This window comes from Eubalaena glacialis, chromosome 4, assembly GCF_028564815.1.
Source record: "Eubalaena glacialis isolate mEubGla1 chromosome 4, mEubGla1.1.hap2.+ XY, whole genome shotgun sequence".
Classification (NCBI taxonomy): domain Eukaryota; kingdom Metazoa; phylum Chordata; class Mammalia; order Artiodactyla; family Balaenidae; genus Eubalaena; species Eubalaena glacialis.
This window is the reverse complement of record NC_083719.1, coordinates 72,757,705-72,785,000: the sequence shown is the minus strand read 5'-3', so window position 1 is coordinate 72,785,000 and position 27,296 is coordinate 72,757,705. Positions and strand designations below refer to the sequence as shown.

At 36.5% G+C, this 27,296-nt stretch overlaps 1 protein-coding gene across 1 annotated transcript in view; it reads right to left on the bottom strand.

Moving 5' to 3' along the window:
• The window catches only part of ADGRV1 (adhesion G protein-coupled receptor V1), a 560,722-nt gene extending 552,993 nt beyond the window's left edge, over window positions 1–7,729 (bottom strand). The window contains exon 1 of the mRNA XM_061188957.1: window positions 7,387–7,729. Coding sequence (XP_061044940.1) covers window positions 7,387–7,729 — 343 coding nt within the window. The remainder of the gene's footprint in view (window positions 1–7,386) is intronic.
• Window positions 7,730–27,296: the final 19,567 nt, after the last annotated feature.

Sequence of the window (27,296 nt, the reverse complement as noted above, 5' to 3'; positions counted from 1 at the left end):
ACTAACACATCATTGTAAAGCAATTATACTTCAATAAAGATGTTTTAAAAAAAAAAAAAAAGAATCTGCCTGCCAATGCAGGGGAAACGGATTCAAGCCCTGGTCCGGGAGAATACACATGCCGCGGAGCAACTAAGCCTGTGCGCCACAACTACTGAGCCTGCGCTCTAGAGCCCACGAGCCACAACTGCTGAGCCCGCATGCCACAACTAGCCCGCACGCCTAGACCCCGTACTCCGCCACAAGAGAAGCCACCGCAATGAGAAGCCCGTGCACCACAATGAAGAGTAGCCCCTGCTGGCCGCAACTAGAGATAGCCCATGCACAGCAAAGAAGACCCAACGCAGCCAAATAAATAAATAAATCTTAAAAAAAAAAAAATGATAAAGGGAATAGTCTCATAGTTATTCAGACTATAAATGATGTTTCTTACCTTTATTTTTTATTTTTTACTTACTTTACAATTTTAAGGAATATATTTTTAATCATCTTTAACATACGTAGAGGTGGTACAATATTAAAAAGGAACAAAAATTAAACAATAAAAAGTCAGTCTCCCTCACACCAGCCCCCACCAGCCAAATGCTTCTTCTACCCATAGTCCATTACAGTTATCAATGTCGTCTGTCTCTCATGAGAGAATCTATTATACACGTATTAAAATGTATGTCTAGGGACTTCCCTGGCAGTCCAGTGGTTAAGACCTCACCTTCCAATGCAGGGGATGCAGGTTCGATCCCTGGTTGGGGAGCTAAGATCCCATATGCCTCCTCGTGGCCAAAAAACCAAAAACATAAAAACAGAAGATATATTGTAACAAATTCAATAAAGACTTTAAAAAAAAAATGGTCCACATCAAAAAAAAATGTACGTCTATAGGAGAAAATGCCTGCAACGAATTCTGTTTTCTTCTACATACAGACTACAGGAATCAACACATTTTTTCAAGACAGTGGTTAATAGAGAGGTAAATACTAGGCTTCGATGTAGACATTCATGATGGGAACATATTTATTGTCTCAACTACATCCCCATCAATATTGTAGATCTCATCAATAAAATGATGGTTTCCGCTGACTTTTACTATACCTATCAATTCACCCTCTAGGGAACAGTAGACACAAATCTGGAAACCTGCACTTTCCTAGATCACACATTATCAAACCTACATTAATTAAGACCTACATTAAGCATGATCTCTACACCTGAAACACAAGAGCCATCTTGAGATCCCCTTTTACATCATCCTGGGATTCCCTTTGATTCTTCCCTGTGTTTGATCTCCTGTTTGCTGATTCCATGTTTTCCTCTTTTTTGGTTTACTTGGTTTATTCCCTTGTTTTGATGGAGAACATCCTCCAGTAACTTCCCAAGAAAGGGTGTGTAGAGATAAATGTTTTAGGTCTTGCATATTAGAAATTACTGTAATATTAATCTTCCACTTAATACTTTCACTGGGTATAGAAAGGTAAAAACAGTTTTCTTTCATTATTTTGAAAGCCTTGTTCCATTGTTTTCAATGGAACAGTGTTGCTGTTAAGAAATCCAAAATCATTCTGATTCTGAAGTATTTTATCTGTTTGCATATTTGTGTCATCCCCTCTCTGGAATGTTCTCCTCTTTGTCCAAAAGTGTTATGAAATTGCAGAGGATTTTTCTTGGAATGGGTTTATTTTTGTCCATTTGGCTAAGCACTCAGTCAGTTCCTTTCAATCTGACACACATCCTACAGACTTGGAAATTTTTCTTATATTATTTCACAACGATTTATCCTCCTTCCATTTTCACTGTTCTTTCATCCTGAAACTCCTATTATTTGATACTGGTATTCTCTGACTAACCCTCTGATTTTCTAATCTTTAATTCTCTCTAATTTCCAATCCTTTGATTTCTGACCTTTCAGAGAATTTAATTCATCATTAAATTTCAATTCTTCTAATTTTTTTAAATTTATGCCACTGTGTTTTCAATTTATAAGAATTTAGTGGTATCCTGTTCTTCTTCCTTTAACCTTTTACCTTTCAGAAAATACTTATTTTTTTAAATTTTCTATTCTCTTTATAGTCTCTGTTACCTCCAAGTTGCTTTGGTATTTACTCTGGAATCTATCTTCTATGTAAAATTTCTTCATTATCCACGAGATCATGTACTCTCATTTTCATAAGTCACCAAATAAGCATATCACAAAAACCATTCAAGCTGCTCATATCTGGATTACAAATGCCCATCAAGGAAAAAGGATGAACAGTGTAGAGATGCTTCAGTTCTAGAGCACACATGCGGAGCTCTCGAAGATTATGGATTTCAATTGTGCTCTCTCAACGCCACTCTGGCAAAACGCAAAATGAAAGATTCACTATACTAAATCCTTTGAGACAAACTCAGAAGCGATAAATTAAGTCAAGATATGTTCACGCAGCCGCCAAATCTGAGTGTGTGAAAGGCAGCTCTGTCAAGGAGAAGTAAGACACACTTGCCTTTCTGCTCCTTTGAAACACAAGGATCCTGTGTCTAAAGGAAGGTTTCTTGAGCCACCATTAGATGGCACCCCTCCATCTTCCAAAACAATCTATAAACAATTTCTCAAATTATGAAAAGAGGTTATAAGAATTTAAAGACAGATTTTTGCCACCCATAACTCTCTACAACTACAATTTTTAATTCTTCATAGAACTCAAAGACAAAAGTCACAAGAGTAATTTTTTGAAATTAAGATCTCACTATTAGAGCTCTAATAGTTCTAGTCTTTCCTCTGAGATTCAGTATTAACCTAAAGAAAAAAGGTGGGGAAAGGTTCTCTCAGCCACTTTGTGTGAGTTTCCTTCTATTCTGTACCTAGTTATTGAATATCATCTGTTTTTACTGAGCAGGTAGGGGCTTGTATTTCCTAAATGAATTATTTGCACTCATGGCAGGTAAGGGAGAGAGCTTCATGATATAAACCCAGAGGTTTCAACCGAAAGAAGCCTAGAGATGTGTGTTTTTTAGTCTAAACTGTGTTTACAAAATAACACTAAAAGAATTTTTGCCAAGATCAAATGTGAATATTTTGCATTTTAAAAAATGGATTTCTAGACTATTTTGAAAAATTACAGAACTGGCAAATCTGAGTCCACATTTTTACATGACATCAATTGGCTGGATCTGTCCAGCAGCTGTTATTTAGACAGACAATTTGCTCTCCAGTACCCTGCCAATGTCTCCTCAGACTAGGGTCAAAGAGGAAAGTAAAATATTTCTTCTATTTATGCCAATCAAAGGTAGAAAAACAAGCACAAGTGTGTGCCCACACATACATATGGATACACACACTCACACACTTTGCAGACTGCCCCCCTGCAGTTTCAGGAATTTGATTTTATAAGACAAACGGGAAAGCATTCCTGTTATACCTGAAGATCCTGCTATAGATGCTATGAAGTCTGTAGCTGGACACTGCCAAGGCCTCTGGGGGTATTGAGCCCCTAGATGCCTCTAAAGCAGGAGGTAAGTACCGGCTCTGGAGTCAGACATGGGCTCTACTCTAGTCTCAACCATCTTCCCAGCTGGGTGACTTTGGACAAATCAATTCACTTCTCTGAGCCTCAAGTTCCCTCAACTGTTAAAGGGAGGAAAAAAGAACAGCTACAGCACTGGGGTAGTTGTAAGGTTCAGTGGAAGGAATTCATCCCAGCATGCCACCAAGTGCCAGATTCCAGGCTCTAGGCCTTCAACATCCATATGGTCAAGAGACCAAAGGAAATAGATTGGGTATCCTAGACTGCCCGTGTAAAGACCATCCTCCCACCCACCCACCCTCACAGCAGCAACATTAGAATGAAAGGAGGATGTCTGTGGTAAATGCAAATGTTGACAACCTAGGAAAGTTCAAAAAGCACAATGAAAACCCATCAGGTTCTAACTTCAAGGTCAGAAGGGGAATGAACTGCAACATGGTATTTGAAGAACAAAATAGTGGGGTTCCTGATGTTCCTGGATGACCTGCAAAACTTGAACCAGAGTATCAGCTACCTCTACAACACTGTACCTGGCATGGGAAGTACAGGTAGAAGGGAGGTCTGGGAATGTGGGAAATGCCCACCCTCCTGGTCCAACCTATCAACCCAGAAAGAGAGTACTTTTCAGAGTTAGAAGAATGGGTTTGTATTCTATCTGTAGTAAAGTGAGATTCTTCCTGAGGAAAAAAAAAACAGGGTAGAAAAACAGAAGACAGACCAAGAGGCCCTGAAGGTGTCTTGAGGTCAAAACCCCTGCCACAACCGCTTTGTGCCAGAGCTCAGTAATATCTTCAGGCTTAAACACTACACACCTTTAACCACCTGGCTTCTGCTGGGTCATCACCATGACTTTATATCATGATTTCGTAAATAAATATTTATCATTTTCATAATGAAATAGAAAAACAAAACACATAATTTAACTAATTAAAGTCAATACTTTATTCTGATTTTCTTTAATTTTTACCGAATGTCTTTTTTCTGTTCCAGGATCTCATCCAGGGTACCATGTTACATTTAGTGGTCATGTTTTCTTAGGCTCCTCTTGGCTGTGACAGTTTCTCAGACTTTTCTTATTTTTGATGACTTTGGCAGTTTTGAAAAGTACTGGCCAGGTATTTTGTAGAATGTTCAACTGAAATTCATCTGATGACTTTCTCATGATTAGACTGGGGTCACGGGGAAGACTTCAGACATAGTGACACTCTCCTCACATCGTGTCCAAGGTACATTCTATCAAAATGACATCATTGTTGCTGCTGCCCTTGATCGCCTGACTGAGATACTATTTGTCAGATTCTCCACTGCAAAGTTACTGGCCCCTGCCTCTGCCCCTTTCCATACTATACTCTTTGGAAGGATGTCACTATGTGCAGCCAACTACCCTTTAATTTTTTTAAGCTTCTTATTGCTTTCCTTTAAATCAAACAAGTTCAACTTCCTTTCATCCATCCATCCACTTATTAAAAACTATATCAAGCATCAAAACATTTTCTAGATATAGTATTGTAAATCTGTAATAACTTGTCTATGGAATCTAATTGAAAGATGCAGATACTTCCATATGTATCCTTAGAAGATATGTACCTTTCAGGGATACATATGGAAGTCTAATAGAAAGAATAAAATATAGAGTCATTATGAAGATATGTTGCCAAATGGTTGGTTAATTAGCAATTTCAGATTTTGCTCCTCAATTTCCTTGAAGTTATATGTGCATAAGCTCATTACTGCTTCTGTTAATAAAACTCTTGAGCTACTTCAGGCAGTCACTTAACCTTGTGAGTCTACTTCCTCATCTGTAAAATGAAGTAATAAGTCTCCTGACTTTATCTGGCTAATTTGACCTTGGATTTATTTACCAAGTCCACAAATATTCTGTTTTTGAATTCACCTATTTTTTCTTTAATCTTTATCAATTCCTCTATCCTGACTGGTTTATTACAGTATTTTTTTAAGATTCATAAATTTAAAATTATTTTAGTTTTCATCACTCCTTAGCCTCTACAGCTACGGTTTTGCTCCAAGAATAGCTGTGGCTGCATCTCATAGGTTTTGATAAGCTAAGTTTTTGCTGTTATGATATTCTAAAAATTTTGTTACTGCAGATATTAGTTCCTCGGTAAAACAAGGATTATTTAGAAGAGCTGGGTTTTCTCTTGTTTCCACGCAGAAGGGAGGTTTTTTAAAATTTATTATCATTTTTACTTTTGTTTTAATAAAAAGTAGGCTTTTATTTAATTTTGTTCATAACATTCTGTTTTCTGTTAATCCCTTTCACTTATTAAGTTTGAAACAAAACTGAATTGTGTGAGCTAAACAATATATGGGGGAAAAAAAAGAAAAAACGGGGGAAAAAAAGCCTTTAGTTCTTTGGTCTCACCAAAATTTTGTTAAGGTAAAGTAAATAGCTTCTTTAAAGTAACTACACTGCCTAAATATGTAATGTTCAGACGAATTAGGTAAAATGATAGAAAATCACCTATGGTCCAGGTGAGTAATTCCTCTTTCCCATTTGTAAGGTATTACATGACATGCAATCTGTTATAACTGCCAGGAGTCCTCTTCTAATTTAAACAAATTTAGATACCCAGCCCCTTCAATTAACAATTTTCAAATTTTCCATAGGGCCTCATGAACTGTTCAAAATTTTAATGTTAAAACAAAATTAATTTGAAACCAAAATGTCTGAACACCTTCTACTCTTCCTTCAACTTCCATAGTCCTCAGCAACTTTAAAACTTGTAAAACTTAAGACTGGATTACAAACGTTTCCATCCCAAAAAGTTTGAAGCCAATGACCTTTCAATATTAATTTATTTCTCCATCTGTCTCACACACACTGAACTTGTGAGAAATAGATTTAATGTCACCTCAGTATGCTACCATGTTTTGTCGATATACTTGTATCTCTAAGGGAAATCACTGAGATTAACCTTCTCACACTGTCCAATTACACAGACTGGTTTACAAATAAAAAGCATCATGATAAAGCCGAAAATCCATTTTGATAAATCTCTACAACACTTTGTAGATAACAAAAGTATCCCTATCAAGCAGGTCAAAACTTCCAGATGCTAAAATACTCTTCACTGAACTTATTATATACTGTTAAGCACCTCCGGAAGTGCCACTAACTCCAGAGTAAACTCATTTCAGGCTGGATTTTGACTAATGTTCTGATAGATGTTATTAACGTTATAAAATCTATCAGAGCATCATTTCAAAATTCTATGTCAAAGTTTGAAATTTTTCCAGTTCAGGAAAAGTCCAGGAGTTTATCATTAATAGATCGTTGAGATGGGTCTGAGCTGTATAAAACATTTTGAAAGATCTTCTGATTTTTCATTATAAATAACATATTTGTTAGGTTTGATTTAAACTCATCTTTACAGAAAAGTAAATGCCTAATAACTATATTGACTTGACTCTTTCTTGCTTTCATAAACATGCTTGGTAACTGTATCTGTGCTTTTCTCAAAGCATTCTTTCTAACTCATCTAATTTTTTTCTTTTCTTACCTTAAATTTCCACTCTTTTGGGCCTTTCATGGCCATGATCCACTGCCTACACGTATTCCAAAATTAAATATTTCTCTTCTTTCTTCCTCTTAAAGGATATAGTGTTTGTTGTTTGAAATGTAGCCCAAACTCTACTTCAGCACTATGCTGGGCATTGGGAGGATGACAGAGTTAGATTTGATTAAAATTTTCTTACAGCTATGATATAATGAAAATTATTAATTCCTTGGAATCCTTAGTATGTAATAAGTATGAACTAGTCCAAAACAACCATGGTGCAAATATGTCACCATGCCATTATTTCTCCAAATTAAATTAAATCCTACTCAAGGCTCCATGCATCATGCTAAAAGGAAATCCAGTATTACCTCTTGGAGGCTCTTTACTTGCATGCTCCAAGAATTCGAGTGGAGTATGCATTCCTAAAAAAGGTCTGGTGTCTCCCAGACTCGAGTGCTCCAGCTGCCACTGAGCCTCAGAACCCTGTACCCTGTCTGAACCTGGCCCTCCTCCATCTGCCTGGACCTGCTGCCTCAGGCTGTGGCCCTCGTGCCACACTGCTCCCAGCTCCCAGCACAGGTCAGCACCACCTTTCAGAGGAGGGCCACTGCATGGACTGTACCACTTCTTCAGCCCAGAGTCCCTAACCAGCTCCCTCCAGCAACAGAGTTTACTGTCAAGTCCTCTCAAGAGCTTAGTCTTTTCGTTCATGCACACAAGTTTGAAAGAGCTCAAAGGAAATCCGTGTGCGGCACGTGGACCCTATTGCTGTACCGTGGCTGTGTCTAACATTCATTCATCACTCAACAACATTCAAAAAATACTTACTGAGTCTCTACTATGTGCCAGGCATTGTCTAAGGCCTGAGCACACAGCAGTTAACGTGACCAAAATCAAGACATTAAAATAGAATTTCCTCTTGGGTTTCTTCCTAGGTAAAGGAAAGGTAAATCCTCTTTAGATCAGTTTTTGCCTCCCAACTATGCACTCCACATGGATGTGTAAACAGTTACTGGAAAATGGATTGTACATCTTAGTAAATTCAAAATTAAACTAAGGTTTATTCTTCTTTGCTTTCGTTACTGCATCAGAATGCCTATTAATACTAACTGCCCACATTTAAAATTTTATATTTCAAACACTTTAGGGATTTTATTTCCCTTCCCTCAAAATTCCCTCTCTTCCTCCATCACCAATGACTGTCTCCCAAAATGGAACACCCATACTGCTAAGAATAATCCACCACCTATGCTTCTGACCCTATTCGTTCATGCTTCCTTAAGACTTTACCCCTATTAGTCTCTCTACCTCTTCTCTACCTTTTCTCTTCTCCCTCTCCTTCCTTCTCTCCAGCCCTCCCTGTGCCCCAGACGCAGTCAAATAATACCGTCCTCAACCTTGCTTCCTCTTCAAGCTTCTACCTCAACTCTATCCTTCCCTTCAATATCAAATTTAAACTTTCCTTCTTAGCAATCTCAACTTTTCCTAACCCCTATAAAAGACTCCCAAGTCCAACTCTTAAATTCTCATATAAGCTCCAACCAATATTCCCCAATATACTATGCAATGCTATGCCCACATTTTGATCAGACTAAAGAAATCTGTTGTGAATTACGTTTAGGAAAAAAAGTTGTATAGATACTATACATACCTTCCTAAATATTCAAAATACTTAAAGCAAACAACAAGCACCAAGATGACCTAAACACAGCAGACTTAACTTTATTTAACCCATCATTTCCCAAGCCTATAAGGACCACAGAGCAATTCACCCCTACTGGTATCTATGTACATCCTGAAGAACTAGACTCATATTTTCAACTACCTAGACACTTCCATCTAGCTACTCTTAGCACACTGTCTAACTTAAAGTAACTACTCAATAACTGTGCATTACTGTTATTAATTCACCCAAATAATACTAACAAAACCATAGCTTCTATAAGGATGTATCAAAAAGTAGTAATTTCCACCAGGTTGAAATTATTTTTAGCAACTAAGACCGGAATTCACTTTAAATGTCTCTGATTAGTTGACTTCTTAAATCATTTACAGTTCCCTAATGGCTAGTTAAGTAATGAGCCATTAGCAGTTATACCTTTCCTTTAGCAGATCTCTAGTTACTTTAGCCCTTTATATTGGTTTGCTTAACCTCTCTGCAATTTAGAGTAAACAATTTAAACTATTTTGTCATTAATACAGTAACACCAGTAGATAATCCTTGTGCAAAGACCTATTTTTTAGGAAGTACTGCATCAGAGCAATATGAAGTCCTTAAACATTTTTTATAAAAATATTTATAGGCATGAGAAAACGTTCAAGGTTAAAAAGTAGGATTAATACAATATTACACTATGAGAGCATTTTTATTTTTAACTGTCCATGTTCACAAATAGTAGTTAGATGAATATATAACATGGCTGGTATGAGTCTACTATCATAGAAAGTTGGAACTGAAGTGCATTATTCCACTTTAAAATTGGATGAGGGCACTGGCAACAGGTTACAGATAGCTGCCAATTCTTTGCCACTCCTCCTTTGAGGGTGGAATCTAATTCCTCTTTTCTTGAATCTTGCCAATAAAATGTAGCATAAATGTGACATTCTGGATCTTCTGAGGTTAGGTCATAAAAAGTTTTGAAGCTTCTGCCCAGTCCTCTTGGAATGCTTGCCCCAGCAGAAGCCAACCACAATTTAGGACATGTGCCTCCCTTGAGACTGCCATGGTTTGAGGCAGCCCAAGCTACGCACATGGAAAGGCTGCAAGGAAAGAGAGATACCTAGACAGCTTCTAGTTGTCCACATATGCCATGTCCAGACATGACCTCACAAGTCAGACCAGATATGGGAGTAATTAAGTGTCAGATGACTCATCCTCAGCCACTATCTGGCTTTAATTCTGTGATGAATCCCAAGCAAGATGACCCCTCAGCCCTTCAAACCCCAGAGCTGTGAGAGATAATCATAAATTAATTTCAGCCACTAAATTTTGGGATGGTTCATTTATGCAGCAATAGACAACGTGAATATCTCTGTTCATGATCCTGCCATTTTAATATATATTAATTCCCCAAATCAAATATAATGTGTCACTTTAGTTCTTATTACATAATTATTTAAAAGAATGAAGAATATATTATGAAATATTATAGTCTATTTTAACTGAATTTTATGCTACAGTATGTTAACCTAAAACATAATACTTTATGTGAAAAGTAAATACTAAACATACACACACATTTACGTATACAAGTGAGTATCCACATAGAAAAGTACTGAAAGAACAGTGGTCAACTTCAGGTAAAAAAAATTTGAAGTGATTTTGCTGTTTCTTTGTGCTTTTCTACATTTTCCATAGTTACCGAATTTGAATATGTTTTACTTTGGTCATTTCTGATCCTGTTTTTGTTTTTGGGGGGTTTTTTAAATAAATTTATTTACTTATTTATTTATTTATTTATTTTTGGCTGCGTTGGGTCTTCGTTGCTGCGTGGGCTTTCTCTAGTTGCGGTGATCAGGGGCTACTCTTCACTGTGGTGTGCAGGATTGTCACTGCGGTGGCTTCTCTTGTTGCAGAGCACGGGCTCTTGGCACACGGGCTTCGGTAGCTACGGCACACAAGCTCAGTAGTTGTGCCTCGTGGGCTCTAGAGTGCAGGCTCAGTGGTTGTGGTACACAGGCTTAGTTGCTCCACGGCACGTGGGATCTTCCCGGACCAGGGCTTGAACCCGTGTCCCGTGCATTGGCAGGCAGATTCTTAACCACTGCGCCACCAGGGAAGTCCCTGACCCTGTTTTTGAAAAGCAAAATATAGATCTCTGAAACTAAACTCTAAAACTAAGATCATTTAACACCCCCATCCTAACACTTGAATTGTGGATATAAATCCCCAGGGCTTAATTATAATCCAAGAATTACAACCTTAGAATTCTGTGAATGTACTCTCAACCCATTATCAAAATATGGAACTTCTAGATATGTTTAGTACCCAAGTGTGTTTATAAAACAAAAAAGGCAGAAACATCGTTTAATCAAAATAAGAATACAAACAAATCTCTCATCATCTTTGTACCTTTCCTGTTTTCTTCCTTATGCTCCATTCTCCATTTTCTTCTTTCAGCTGCAATACATGACTTGAGAAGAGAACACAGTTCCCCACACACACGTGTATTTCACATCCTTCTATGAAATCCTTTATACCCAAAACTTACCTTTGAAGAAAATTCACAAGTGAAACGAAGCCTTTAATAGAAGTCATTGCGTGTATCAACTACAATATCTTTCATCTCTTGACTTTGCCTTAGGAGATCTGGTGTCACGAACTGAAATACAGGGAGTCTTTTTCTCATAATGCAATGACTCCCTCAGACTTGCTCCTTTTTTTATTTTGCCTTTGATCGATGTGTCCAGGGTACAGAATACTTTGAAGTTATACTGCCCACTCGGCCCTCACTTTCTAGCATGGTAATTGTCCCTTCCTTCCATCATAAAATTTATCAGATTAATTGGCTTTTTTAAAAAGATGTATCACTTTTCTGTCTGAATTTTTTTTTTACAACTCATGAAAGACAATACTTTTTTTGTTAATTCTTATTCTTTCAACTTTAAATTTTAACTTCATCCTATTTTAAATCCTGAGTCCCATTTACACTTACAAAATCCACTGAGAAGGTTGAGGTTGTGAGAAGGTAGTCAGACGAGGAGTGAAGGGTTTACAAAAATTGGCTTACTTGAATTTCTCCTCTAACTTGGACTTGCTTTCCCGTTATCAGAGCACAACACCTCCCACTCTAAATATCTCCCATTTCCCTAAGTTCAGTAACCTCCTATAACTCTTTAAATACACTCTTGTGGTTTAGGATATACTGGAAAGCTAGCAATACAAAATGTGACTGAAAGAGCAAGTGGTCACTTCCTGCTTCTTGAGTCACTTTCTCATGCGGCTTCCTGACACCACATTCGTCCGGTTTTCCTTCTCACTCACTAGGTACCCTTCAGCCTCCTTTGCTGGATCCCTATTGTTTTCCTGATGTCTGCATGACAGAATATTCCAGTTCCCAGGCCCAGACCTCTTCTCCATCTACACTCACTCTCACTGTGATCTCATTCACCTCACTGCTTTAAACATAGTCTTCCAAATTTACATCTCCAGCCAAACTTCGCACCGAAATTTAGGGCAAAGATGTCGAACAGACTATTTGACACCTCAAGGTGTAGGTAATCTTTGAATCTAATTTTAATTTTCAAAATATATAACTCATTTCCATGAATACAAGCTCAAACCTATAGTATAACAAGGTATAGTCAAAGAATTCACACCTCCATCCACCTATTCCTTTCTTCCCCCTATAGGAAACCATTTTTACTAGCCCTGGAATTATGTTACTAATGTTTCTTTAGCAAACATAACTATATAGAGACAAACAAACTGAAACAAAATAAGGTAACTGTATATCAAATGGTGATAAAATCACACAGACAAAATAATTATCTCTAGTGTGTTTAGAACATAGTATTTCGACTGTCTGCCCTAATAAATTCTAAGGACAAATACATCTGCAAAGAAAGCTTATACTTCATTCAGTATTCTTATCGTCAGTGGTAATATCAGTATTATTTTGTTTAAACTAAATTTTTATATTGTAGAATATACATTTCAGGACCATATTTTATACAGTGTAGAATATATTTTGAAACTATATATGTTGTAGAATAGAACAAATAATAAGTAACTACATAATAAAACAAAGAAATGACAATAAAACCAAAGAAATTATGCCAAGTCTATATACGGTTAAACTTAAGTTGGAAATAGCAGTATCACCTGAGTTTTCTTTGTAAAAATACGTATTTCCTGACTATTGAGCATTAAAAAGGCTTAGAAGTAATGACAAATCCAAAACAATAAGCATCACTAGTGCCCAGATTTTTGTCTCTAAACACCATCCCCCCCCAAAAGGAACCAGGGCTCGTTAGAGGAATAACTGATGTCTGGGGAGGGAAATACGCAAAATGAACCTGAACATCTCATACCAGCAAGGAAGCTACTGAAGATTAATGAGGTCATGTCAATGGGACACAAGAGGAACATGAAAGGATTCCCACTGATCAAAGATTAAAATTTTGTGCATCTAAAAGGGTAATGACTGCAATTCTTTGAAACACATTGAATATATAAATCCTTATGTTCAAAAGGATACTAAAATCAATCTATCTGTCTGTCTGTCTGTCTCATTGGTCACCACTGAAAGCAACTAGGGCATCAACTCCTTACTCTGAAATTAAGATTTAAAGAAGAAGAATTAAATATTTATCCTCTCTATCTTGGGTAAATTCCTTTTCAGAGTAACCAAATAGCCTAGTTAAGGAAAAAGTTTTTCCTTAAAGAATTCCAGCTAATGTGGCAAGAATGACAGAGTTAGAAAAGCACCTGTTTGCAACTCCTAAAAAAAAACTAAAGAAATGATCATTCATGGATGAAACAATTAGATAAAAATCAAAAAATAAATTAAAGACTCGAATATAAGACCTGAAACCACAAAACTCCTAAAAGAAAACATAGGGGGTAAGCTCCTTGACATCGGTTTTGGCAATGATTTTTTGGATTTGACATTAAAAGCAAATTCAACAAAAGCAAAAATAAGCAAGTAGGACCATATTAAACTAAAAAGCTTCTGCTTAGCAATGGAAACCATCAAAAAAAATGAAAAGGCAACCTGTGGAATGGAAGAAAATATTTGCAAATCATATATCTGATAAGGAGTTAATACCCAAAATATATAAAGAACTCATATAACTCAATACCAAAAAAAAAAAAATCTGATTAAAAAAATGGGCAAAGGAACTAAATAGACATTTCCCAAAGAAGACATAAAAATGACCAACAGGTACATGAAAAGATGCTCAACGTCATTAATCATCAGGGAAATGAAAACCAAAACCACAATGAAATACCACATACTGTTAGAATGGCTATAATCAAAAAAGACAAGAGATGTGTTGAGAAGGATGTGCACTGTTGGAGGGAACGTAAATTGGTGCAGCCACTGTAGAAAACATTAAAAAGTTTCCTCAAAAAGATTATAAATAGAACCACCATATGATCCAGCAATTCTGCCTCTGGGTATATATCTGAAGGAAAAAAATTAACTATCTCAAAGAGATATCTGCACCCCCATGTTCACTGCAGCATTATTTACAATAGCCAAAACATAGAAATAACCTAAGTGTACATCAATGAATGAATGGATAAAGAAAATGTTTATATATATATATAATGGAATATTATTCAGCCATTAAAAAGAAGGAAATCCTTCCATTTTGACAACATGGATAGACCATGAGGACTTTACGCTAAGTGAAATAAGTCATACCTAGAAAGATAAATACTGCACAATCTTACTTACATGTGGAATCTTAAAAAACAAACTCAGAAACAAAACACATCGGTGGTTGCCAGAGGGGGGTGGGGAATGGAAATGGGTGAAGGTGTTCAAAAAGTATAAACTCCCAGTTATAAAATAAGTCCTGGGGATGTAATACACAGCATGGTGACTACAGTTGACAATATATTCAAAAGTTGCTAAGAGAGTAGATCTTAAAAGTTCTCATCATAAGAAAAAATATTTTTAACTATGTGAGGTGATGGATGTTATCTCAACTACTGTGGTGATCATTTCTCAATATACACATATATCAAATCAGTTCACTGTACACCTTAAACTAATACAATGTTACATGTCAATTATAAAGACTGCCGGGGGTGGGGGGGCGGTTAATGGGAAACTTGTGAATGGAGGGATTGGGCTTTTACCACCCAAACCCACTGCTGACTCCTAGCGTCGCTAAAGAGAGAGAACAAGACATGACCATATAAATATCATATAAAGTTCAGAGCACCACTTATGTTGCCCAAAGTACAGAACCTGAATCCAAGGAGGCTTGAAAGCTAACTCCAAGTTTACCAGGAAAAAAAAAAAACAGGGAATAAAGAAACATTAAGTATTCCAAAAAGAAAGAAACAATCAAATCCAGAACACAGACATTCTAGGGGACAAATTACCAAGTTTCTTCAACACATCAAAGGTATGGGGGAAAGGGGAGATTCAAGGGGACTTTAAGAGGCTGTCAGATAGGATATCTAAGAATTATTTATATCCTAAATAGAAGAATCAAACTCTAAAAAGACATTTTTGAGACAATCAAAGAAATCTGAATATGAACTCATTACTGAATGAGACTATGGAATTATTGTTAACTTCGTTAGGTAAGATAATAGCATTGTGGTTATGCAAGAAAATGACCACATTTTTTATAGCTTCCTTCTGTGATATGTTGAGATACGTGAAACAAGTATGGCAAAATCTTGAAAACTGCCAATTCTGGGCGGTGGGTGTAAAGGGGTCCATTTTACTATTCTCTGTATGTATGTGTATGTTTGAAAGCTTTCATAATAATACATATTTACTGGCAAACCCACATAACAATTCAAAGCTCTAATTAATTTAACATAACTCTTCTTTTACCCCAACTAGGGCCTACCTGCAAGTGGTCCTCTTAGGCAAGATCTCTTTAAAATGACCTCAGGCTAACATCCCTACTGTGACTGTCATGGCTGGCCCTTAAGGCTTACTTCCCTTTGCCCTGTTGTGGGATGTGATGCATTCAGCCTGGACACATCCCTCTATCATGCTGAGCCCTCTCAGAAATTATTCAGGAACTTTTCTGCTACGGTCCTCATCCACAAATCAAATTCTCCAAAGGGAGCTGAAGTCCTCCTCACCGCATTTGAGATAAGGCACAGATACACCCAGGAGAGGGGACAGTCACAGCACTTCCACGGTTCTTACAATATAAATTCTCCTCAGAAAATCCTCTCTCAGACTTCACTCTTGAATTTTTTATACACTTTATACAAGGAAATTTTTAAATTATGCAAAAAGTCTGTTATCTTCTTTGAAATTTTGAGTCTCAATAATTTCTCACAACTTGCTTTGACATTTAATATACATATTTTTTGGTGCCTCAGTTGAAAATTCCAGTCTAAAAAAATGCATGAATATACTGCCATCAGGAGGTCAAAGTGGCTTTTTCCCCTTTTAAATAACCCAGAAAACATACCCTCTGCCAAACTGCCGTCACTTCAACATAGTACTCCATAATAGCTACTTTTCTTATTTTTTTTTTAGTAACAACAGCAGTGTGGTAGTTTTCAAATATGGCCCCACAATTTTTTGGCACTTCTCCATTGAGAGATGGGCTTATATGTCCCCTCTTCTTAAATCTAACCTCTGTGGCCACTTGCCCACAGAATTCAGTGGAAGTGAATACTGTACTAGCTTCCAGGCCCAAACCTTAAAACACTGACAGCTTACACTTCCTGTCTCTTAAATAATGCTTGCTCAAGGAACTTAACACCATGCTGTGAGGAAGTCCAAGTCTCCTCATAGTGTGGTCCACGTGGAGAGGAACCGACAGCCAGCATCAACCCGCCAGCCACTGGGAGTGAGACACCTTGGAAGAGGACCCTCCAGCTCCAGGTAGGCTGTCCCAGAAAACACTGTGTGGAATGTTTATTTTAAGCCATTAAGTTTCAGAGTGCTTGGCTATAACTGAAGCATACATAACCGAGGGCTCCTCTTCAAGTAAGAGTACAAAATTAAATACAAAATTGTTAGGGGTTGTTATCTCTCTTTGCATTCTCTGGCTTTCAACCTTTTTATGTCCTTATGTTTAATGTGTGTCTCTTGTAAACAACATATAATTGATCTCTATATTTTTTGGTCATTTCTGATAATCTCTGTGTTCTTACTGAAGAGTGCAATTTATATTCATTTATTACAATTAATCTTACACTTAGTTATTTTCTGTCATATTATTTTGTGGGTTTTTTGCCCTGCTCTTACACAGTTTTATTTTTTCTTCTCTTTCTTCCCTTTGCTGTGCTTGTGGATGTGTTTGTTCCTTGAGAGATTTCATTTTTATCCTATAAACTTTTAAAGGTTTAAAGTTAATATCTTCGGACCAGAGGGCAGACAGCAGAAGCAAGCAGAACTACAATCCTGCAGCCTGTGGAACAAAAACCACATTCACAGAAAGACAGACAACATGAAAAGGCAGAGGGCTACGTAACAGAAGAAGGAACAAGATAAAACTCCAGAAAAACAACTAAATGAAGTGGAGATAGGCAACCCTCCAGAAAAAGAATTCAGAATAATGATAGTGAAGATGATCCAGGACCTCGGAAAAAGAATGGAGGCAAAGATCGAGAAGATGCAAGAAACGTTTAACAAAGACCTAGAAGAATTAAAGAACAAACAAACAGAGATGAACAATACAAAACTGAAATGAAAACTACACTAGAAGGAATCAATAGCAGAATAACTGAGGCAGAAGAATGGAAAAGTGACCTGGAAGACAAAATGGTGGAATTCACTGCTGCGGAACAGAATAAAGAAAAAAGAATGAAAAGAAATGAAGACAGCCTAAGAGACCTCTGGGACAACATTAAACGCAACAACATTCACATTATAGGGATCCCAGAAGGAGAAGAGAGAGAGAAAGGACCCGAGAAAATATTTGAAGAGATTATAGTCGAAAACTTCCCTAACCTGAGAAAGGAAATAGCCACTCCCAAGTCCAGGTAGCGCAGCAAGTCCCATACAGGATAAACCCAAGGAGAAACACGCTGAGAGACATAGTAATCAAACTGGCAAAAATTAAAGACAAAGAAAAATTACTGAAAGCAGCAAGGGAAAAACGACAAATAACATACAAGGGAACTCCCATAAGGTTAACAGCTGATTTCTCAGCAGAAACTCTACAAGCCAGAAGGGAGTGGCATGATATACTTAAAGTGATGAAAGGGAAGAACCTACAACCAAGATTACTCTACCCGGCAAGGATCTCATTCAGATTCGATGGACAAATCAAAAGCTTTACAGACAAGCAAAAGCTAAGAGAATTCAGCACCACCAAACCAGCTCTACAACAAATGCTAAAGGAACATCTCTAAGTGGGAAACACAAGAGAAAAAAAGGACCTACAAAAACAAACCCAAAACAATTAAGAAAATGGTCATAGGAACATACATATCGATAATTACCTTAAAAGTGACTGTATTAAATGCTCCCACCAAAAGACACAGGCTTGCTGAGTGAATACAAAAACAAGACCCATATATATGCTGTCTACAAGAGACCCACTTCAGACGTAGGGACACAAATGGACTGAAAGTGAGGGGATGGAAAAAGATATTCCATGCAAATGGAAATCAAAAGAAAGCTGAAGTAGCAATACTCATATCACATAAAACAGACTTTAAAATAAAGAATGTTACAAGAGACAAGGAAGGACACTACATAATGATCAAGGGATCAATCCAAGAAGAAGATATAACAATTATAAATATATACGCACCCAACATAGGTGCACCTCAATACATAAGGCAACTGCTAACAGCTCTAAAAGAGGAAATCGACAGTAACGCAATAATAGTGGGGGACTTTAACACCTCACTTACACCAATGGACAGATCATCCAAGATGAAAATAAATAAGGAAACAGAAGCTCTAAATGACACAACAGACCAGATAGATTTAATTGATACTTATAGGACACTCCATCCAAAAACAGCAGATTACACTTTCTTCTCAAGTGCGCACGGAACATTCTCCAAGATAGATCACATCTTGGGTCACAAATCAAGCCTCAGTAAATTTAAGAAAATTGAAATCATATCAAGCATCTTTTCTGACCACAATGCTATGAGATTAGAAATGAATTACAGGGAAAAAACGTAAAAAACACAAACACATGGAGGCTAAACACTACTTACTAATTAAGCAAGAGATCACTGAAGAAATCAAAGAGGAAATCAAAAAATACCTAGAGACAAATGACAATGAAAACATGACAATCCAAAACCTACAGGATGCGGCAAAAGCAGTTCTATGAGGGAAGTTTATAGCTATACAAGCTTACCTCAAGAAACAAGAAAAATCTCAAATAAATAATCTAACCCTACACCTAAAGGAACTAGAGAAAGAAGAACAAACAAAACCCAAAGTTAGAAATCATGAAGCTCAGAGCAGAAATAAATGAAATAGAAACAAAGAAAACAATAGCAAATATCAATAAAACTAAAAACTGGTTCTTTGAGAAGATAAACAAAATTGATAAACCATTAGCCAGACTCATCAAGAAAAACAGGGAGAGGACTCAAATCAATAAAATTAGAAGTGAAAAAGGAGAAGTTACAAAAGACATCACAGAAATACAACGCATCCTAAGAGACTACTACAAGCAACTCTATGCCAATAAAATGGACAACCTGGAACAAATGGACAAATTCTTAGAAAGATATAACCTTCCAAGACTGAACAAGGAAGAAATAGAAAATATGAACAGACCAATCACAAGTAATGACATTGAAACTGTGATTAAAAATCTTCCAACAAAAGTCCAGGACCAGATGGCTTCACAGGTGAATTCTATCAAACATTTAGAAAAGAGCTAAAACCCATCCTTCTCAAACTCTTCCAAAATATTGCAGAGGAAGGAACACTCCCAAACTCATTCTATGAGGCCACCATCACCCTGATACCAAAACCAGACAAAGATACTACAAAAAAAGAAAATTACAGACCAATATCACTGACGAATATAGATGCAAAAATCCTCAACAAAATACTAGCAAACAGAATCCAACAACACATTAAAAGGATCATACACCATGATCAAGTGGGATTTATCCCAGGGATGCAAGGATTCTTCAATATATGCAAATCAATCAATGTGATACACAATATTAACAAATTGAAGGAGAAAAACCATATGATCATCTCAATAGATGCAGAAAAAGCTTTTGACAAAATTCAACAACCATTTATGATAAAAACTCTCCAGAAATTGGGCATAGAGGGAACCTACCTCAACATAATAAAGGCCATATACGCCAAACCCACAGCAAACATCATTCTCAATGGTGAAAAAAGGAAAGCATTTCCTCTAAGATCAGGAACAAGACAAGGATGGCCACTCTCGCCACTATTATTCAACATAGTTTTGGAAGTCCTAGCCTCGGCAATCACAGAACAAAAAGAAATAAAAGGAATACAAATTGGAAAAGAAGAAAAACTGTCACTGTTTGCAGATGACATGACACTATACATAAAGAATCCTAAAGATGCCACCAAAAAACTACTAGAGCTAATCAATGAATTTGGTAAAGTTGCAGGATACAAAATTAATGCACAGAAATCTCTTGCATTCCTATACACTAATGATGAAAAATCTGAAAGAGAAATTAAGGAAACACTCCCATTTACCACTGCAACAAAAAGAATAAAATACCTAGGAATAAACCTACCTAGGGAGACAAAAGACCTGTATGCAGAAAACTATAAGACACTGATGAAAGAAATTAAAGGTGATACCAACAGATGGAGAGATATACCATGTTCTTGGATTGGAAGAATCAATATTGTGAAAATGACTATACTACCCAAAGCAATCTAGAGATTCAATGCAATCCCTATCAAATTACCAATGGCATTTTTTACGGAACTAGAACAAAGAGTCTTAAAATTTGTATGGAGACACAATAGACCCCGAATAGCCAAAGCAGTGTTGAGGGAAAAAAACGGAGCTGGAGAAATCAGACTCCCTGACTTCAGACTATACTACAAAGCTACAGTAATCAAGGCAATATGGTACTGGCACAAAAACAGAAACATAGATCAATGGAACAAGATAGAAAGCCCAGAGATAAACCCACGCACCTATGGTCAACTACTCTATGACAAAGGAGGCAAGGATATACATTGGAGAAGAGACAGTCTCTTCAATAAGTGGTGCTGGGAAAACTGGACAGCTACATGTAAAAGAATGAAATTAGAACACTCCCTAACACCATACACAAAAATAAACTCAAAATGGATTAGAGACCTAAATGCAAGACCAGACACTATAAAACTCTTAGAGGAAAACATAGGAAGAACACTCTTTGACATAAATCACAGCAAGACCTTTTTTGATCCACCTCCTAGAGTAATGGAAATAAAAACAAAAATAAACAAATGGGACCTAATGAAACTTAAAAGCTTTTGCACAGCAAAGGAAACCATAAACAAGACCAAAAGACAACCCTCAGAATGGGAGAAAATATTTGCAAACAAATCAACAGACAAAGGATTAATCTCCAAACTATATAAGCAGCTCATGCAGCTCAATATTAAAAGAACAAACAACCCAATCCAAAACTGGGCAGAAGACCTAAATAGACATTTCTCCAAAGAAGACATACAGATGGCCAAGAAGCACATGAAAAGCTGCTCAACATCACTAATTATTAGAGACATGCAAATCAAAACTACAATGAGGTATCACCTCACACCAGTTAGAATGGGCATCATCAGAAAATCTACAAACAACAAATGCTGGAGAGGGTGTGGAGAAAAGGGAACCCTCTTGCACTGTTGATGGGAATGTAAACTGATACAGCCACTATGGAGAACAGTATGGAGGTTCCTTAAAAAACTAAAAATAGAATTACCATATGATCCAGCAATCCCACTACTGGGCATATACCCAGAGAAAACCACAATTCAAAAAGACACATGCACCCCAATGTTCATTGCAGCACTATTTACAATAGCCAGGTCATGGAAGCAACCTAAGTGCCCGTCGACAGACGAAGGGATAAAGAAGATGTGGTACATAGATACAATGGAATATTACTCAGCCATAAAAAGGAACGAAATTGGGTCATTTGTTGAGACGTGGATGGATCTAGAGACTGTCATACAGACTGAAGTAAGTCAGAAAGAGAAAAACAAATATCGTATATTAACGCATATATGTGGAACCTAGAAAAATGGTACAGATGAACCGGTTTGCAGGGCAGAAATTGAGACACAGATGTAGAGAACAAACGTATGGACACCAAGGCGGGAAAGCCACGGGGGGGTGGGGGTGGTGGTGTGATGAATTGGGCGATTGGGATTGACATGTATACACTGATGTGTATAAAACTGATGACTAATAAGAACCTGCTGTATAAAAAAAAATAGAAAAAACTTATTTATTAAAAAAAATAATAATAAAAAAAAGTCTTTTTCAAAAAAAAAGAAAAAAGTTCTCATCACATACACACACAAAACTGCAACTATGTGAGGTGAAGGATGTGGTGATAATTTCACACCATATGCAAACATCAAATTATTATGTTGCACTCCTGAACTAATAAAATGTTGTATGTCAACTATACCTTAATTTAAAAATCATTATGTACATCTAAAACTAATACAATGTTATATGTCAATTATATCTTTATTAAAAACTAAATTTTAAAATGGAAAAAATAAATAAATAAAGTTAATATCTTCGGGACTTCCCCAGTGGCACAGTGGTTAAGAATCCACCTGCCTATGCAGGGGACATGGGTTCAATCCCTGGTCTGGGAAGATCCCAACACGCCGTGGAGCAATTAAGCCCATGCACCACAACTACTGAGCCTGTGCTCTAGAGCCCGCAAGCCACAACTACTAAGCCCGTGCGCCACAACTACTGAAGCCTGTGCGCCTAGAGCCCGTGCTCTTCAACAAGAGAAGCCACCACAGTGAGAAGCCCGCGCACTGCAACGAAGAGTAGCCCTCGCTCGCTGCAACTAGAGAAAGCCCGTGCGCAGCAACGAATACGCAATGCAGCCAAAAATTAATTAATTTTTAAAAATAATAATAAAGTTAATATCTTCACCTTACTGTTGAACAATAAAAAGATCTTAGAATACTTAAACCCAACCATCTCTCACACAAACCCCACTATCATACTAATTTTGTTCACAACATAAGCTATCTCTTGTTTTACTTAACTCTCAATATTTAACATTAGAATATAGAATTTAATCATTCTTATTTTCTTCATTTATCCAAATGTTTACTCTCTACTTTAGTCAACATTCCTTATACCTTAGACCCTTCTGGGATCATTCCCTTCTTTCTGAAGTTCATGAGATAATAGGCAAATACTACTGAAATATTACTGGTGTCTGTTACTAACAGACAAAACAAACTTCAAGGCAAAAAGCATTACTACAGATAAAGACAGTCATTATACAGTAACAAAAATATCAGTTTACCAGGAGATACTACAAGCTAAAACATAGCTTCAAAATATATAAAGCAAAAATTGCTAGAACCCCAAAAAGAAGTGTGGGATTTCAATTCATATCCTCTATCTCTCTCTCCCTCCACCTCTCCCTCCCCGCTCCCTGCCCCCACTCTGTAGTTGCTATATCAAGTACACAAAAATTAGGAAGGATTTGGAGGATTTGAACTACACAGTTAATAAGCTTGACGTGATGATCCGATGGGCATATAGAATATATCCCCAACAATCAGAGAACACAATGTTCTTTTGAACATACAGGAAAGGTTTATAAAAACTGACAGTAAGTTCCAAAAATTGGTTATCATATTGAGCTTGTATGCTGAATACAATAAAATTCATTGATAAATTAATAATACCAAAAACCAAAAATAAAGCAGCATTACTTGTAAATTTTTTTTAAAAAACAAGTTCTAGAAAATCTCATGGGTCAAAGCAGCAATCATCATAGAAACAGGACCCTGAATGATGTAAAACCTAATCTGAGGGTTTGTGGAAGACTTTCTCAAGGAAGTGCTTATATTAAAAAATAAAAAAGCTAAAGATTAATGTTCTAAGGATCCAAAATAAGCCTACAAAGTAAAAAAGAAAAAAAACGTTAGGAGCTGAAGCTTGAGCTCTAGTAGCTTCGAGGTAAATTTAAATCCTCTTCAGGGATCTAGAGAGGGCAAAAGGAGCTAAGGAAGAAGATATCCTTAGGCACCTTAATCATCAATAATTTGGATTTCATGTGTGACAATATTAGCTAATAGCAGCTAACTTTACTAAGCTAGGTAATGATGTTGTTCTAATTGCTTCACATGTGTTAACTCATTTGATCCTCATAGCAACCATCTGAAATATAAGATGGGTACTATTATCACACTCATTTTCAGACGAGGAACCTGAGATACAGAGAGATTAAATATATTTGTCAAGACTGTACCCTGGAAATGCAAAGCCAGGTTACAAACTCAGGCTCTCAAGGTCCAGGTCCTATGGTCTTAAGTAAATACTAGATTACTATTCTCTATTAACAAAAGAATCTTGCTAACAGTCATACAGGGAAGATAATTTTAAAAGTCACCACTCCATACAGCCTATCATATAAAAAAGCCATGAAATGAAAAGTGCACACCTTTATTCTCTTCTCTCTATAATCAAACTCAGCCTCTTACTGGCAGCCACAACCTACTCACTCTCGTAGTCTAGTGAATACAACAGCCCTACACCCAATGCTTAATGATGTAATAAGAATGGTCATATTATGTACAATTTCACACCCAAAGTGACTGGCCATTTGCAAGGTAATTAGTTGTCAGTATAAATTTTATTTGTAGCTGATATGATACTTTAATAAGAGCAGAAGCAATGAAAGAAGGCAAGTAAGCAGCCCTAATTCTTTCCATGGCTACATTCATCTCCTGGGTTGAAAGAAGGGAGCCTGGGGGCAGAGGGGAAAGGTGTTGGTTGCCTAGAAGAGTAGCGTTAGGATTTCTAAACACGCAGTGCTATGAAATCACTGGAATTTTGTAACATTAAAAATCACTATAAAATCGAAATAAATTTTGAGGTCAATAGATATAATAAAATATGAAAGTAGACACTACCAGCTCAGTGTGTCTTCCAAGTCCATGGTAGACTGCTTCAGTGAACAATGAATGCGTGAATGACCAACCGCCAATATAATATCTTTCACGAATATTAGTAATAAAATTCCCTGCAAGCTAAAACAGCTTTTGGAAATTCTATTAATCATATTATTCCAAGGTCTCAAGTAGTAGGTACAACACTGACTTATAAAAGCTAGGGCATTTTAGTCACCTAAAAACAAGAACAATTTCCAAAATTTGCTGACTTTCTCTAAGAAAGGTATTTACATACTATGTAAAACTGCTACACAATGATCAAATTGCTTTACACTGGTATGCAAAGATTATCTCCAATTATTTATAATTTTGGTAACAAATGTTCAAAAGAAGTGAAGTCCTGGCTGAGGTTTTCATTATACTTTTATTATAGTGAGGTTTTCAATGTAATGCTACCCAACGAAACAGATTTGTTTATATTAGGAGATTTAAGATAGGAAGTCAATTCATTTTAAAATTAATAGAAAAATGTTTTTGTGAGACACCAAAAATAACAAAATATTACAATATGATCATTACTGTGATTATTAATGAGTGCACAACTTTTGGACATTAAGTTGAAGATCTGGGTTTGTTGTTGTTTTTAATTAATTTTGTTGACTTATGAATCTTCCTTTCATCTATAAAGTAAAAACAGTTAACTTACAATGAAGTGGTTATTAAGATGACATGAATTAATTTATGTGAACATATGTTCCAAATCATAAGGCACTAAGCAAATATATTTTTTAGGTTTTTTCAAAAGAGCTTAAAATATTTTGCCTCAACCAAAATTAGACAAATTTGTTCAACTGTCAATTTATTTTATAAAGTACAGCAGACCCTTTCAGGAAACTACTTAAGGTTTCAGATAAACAAATACACGAATGCACACACATACATACATACACACACACACCAGAATTAGTGATATCTGGCAAACTATACATTAGTGAATTGGACATGTCTTTTACTTAAAGCCCAATTCTCAATCAAGTGATTTAATGAATTACCCTCATTAACAAAATAACATTTTAAAGCTTCTGTAATTTGTCTTAGTAGCAAAAATAAATTTATCTCATTTTGTCAATTCAACCATATCATTTAGATGAGTGCCTACCAAAAGGAAAGAAGTCATCAGAAAATTGAATTCAGTTGCATCAGATAATATACAATCATATTTCCGATTTTAGCATATCCTAGATAGGTCAAGCATTATGCCAGCCATCACCATACTTCCCTTCTTAAGAAAACCTACAGCCAGTGGTGAGGGAGAAGTCGTTGGCTGCAAACTGTTCCTTTATTTTGTTTTATCACAGTTTGGTTGTATTAAATGTCTTATAATTGGCAGAGATCTATGCAAGCAGAGTTCTAAGTGATAAACCTTCAAGCCATACTTGATGCATTTGCCTCATAATGCAACCCTAAGCTTAACAGAATGTATAGAAGGGATAAAGTTCTTCTAAATGCATCCTGGCTGTTTTATTCACCTCTCTATTGACCCAGCAATTCCACTCCTAACCAAGAGAACTGAAAGCATATGTTCACTCAAAAACTTGTACACAAATGTCCATAATATTTAGTCAAAATGTAGAAACAACCTAAATGTCTATCAATTGATGAATGGATAAACAAAAAGTAGTATATTCATATGATGGAATATTATTCAGCCATAAAAAAGAACAAAGTAGTGATACATGCTACAACATGATGAACCCTGAAAATATCATAGTAACTGACAGAAGGCAGACATGAAAGGCCATGTACTGGATGATTCCATTTACATGACATGTCCAGAACACGCACACTTATAGGGACAGAAAGTAGATGGGTTGCTGAGGACTTGGGGGTGGGGAGAGAATGGGGAGTGAAAGCTAACGGGAACAGGATTGCTTTTTGAGGTGATGAAAATGTTCTGGAATGACAGTGGTGACAGTTGCACAACTTTGTAAATACATTAAATACCACTGAATTATCTACTTTGAAAGGTGATTTTTTTGTTTTATTTTGTTAAGTGAATTATATCTCAATTAAAAAAAAAAAATCCATCCCACCCTGTACATTCAGTCATCTTTTTCTCTACTGTCAACAGTTCCAGTCAAGTTGATATAATGTGTATCTGGGACAAGACAGCCGGAACATTCTTATATCTGCACCTTTGATCAGAGATGCTCCCCAGGCCCTTCTTCCTACCTCTCCCCACTCCCTCTCCTTTACCACTCTGCAAAGTCCAGATCAAGTCCCACTTTTTCCAGAACACTTTCCATCCTTAGTTGACTAGTCTGCCAGAGGACAGGTAAGCTTTCTTTGTTTCATTCCTACTCATCAACACTGCTGAATTTAGCTGAATAATATACAAATGACTCTAATTGTAGCTGCAGATAGGGCTTTCACTTTATATCACAGATTGGAAATACAGAAGATCAGGCAATTTTTTTCATATATGTTCTCAATTATAATGATCACTTGCAAGGCTTGTATCTAATACATGCCTTCTTTCAGTT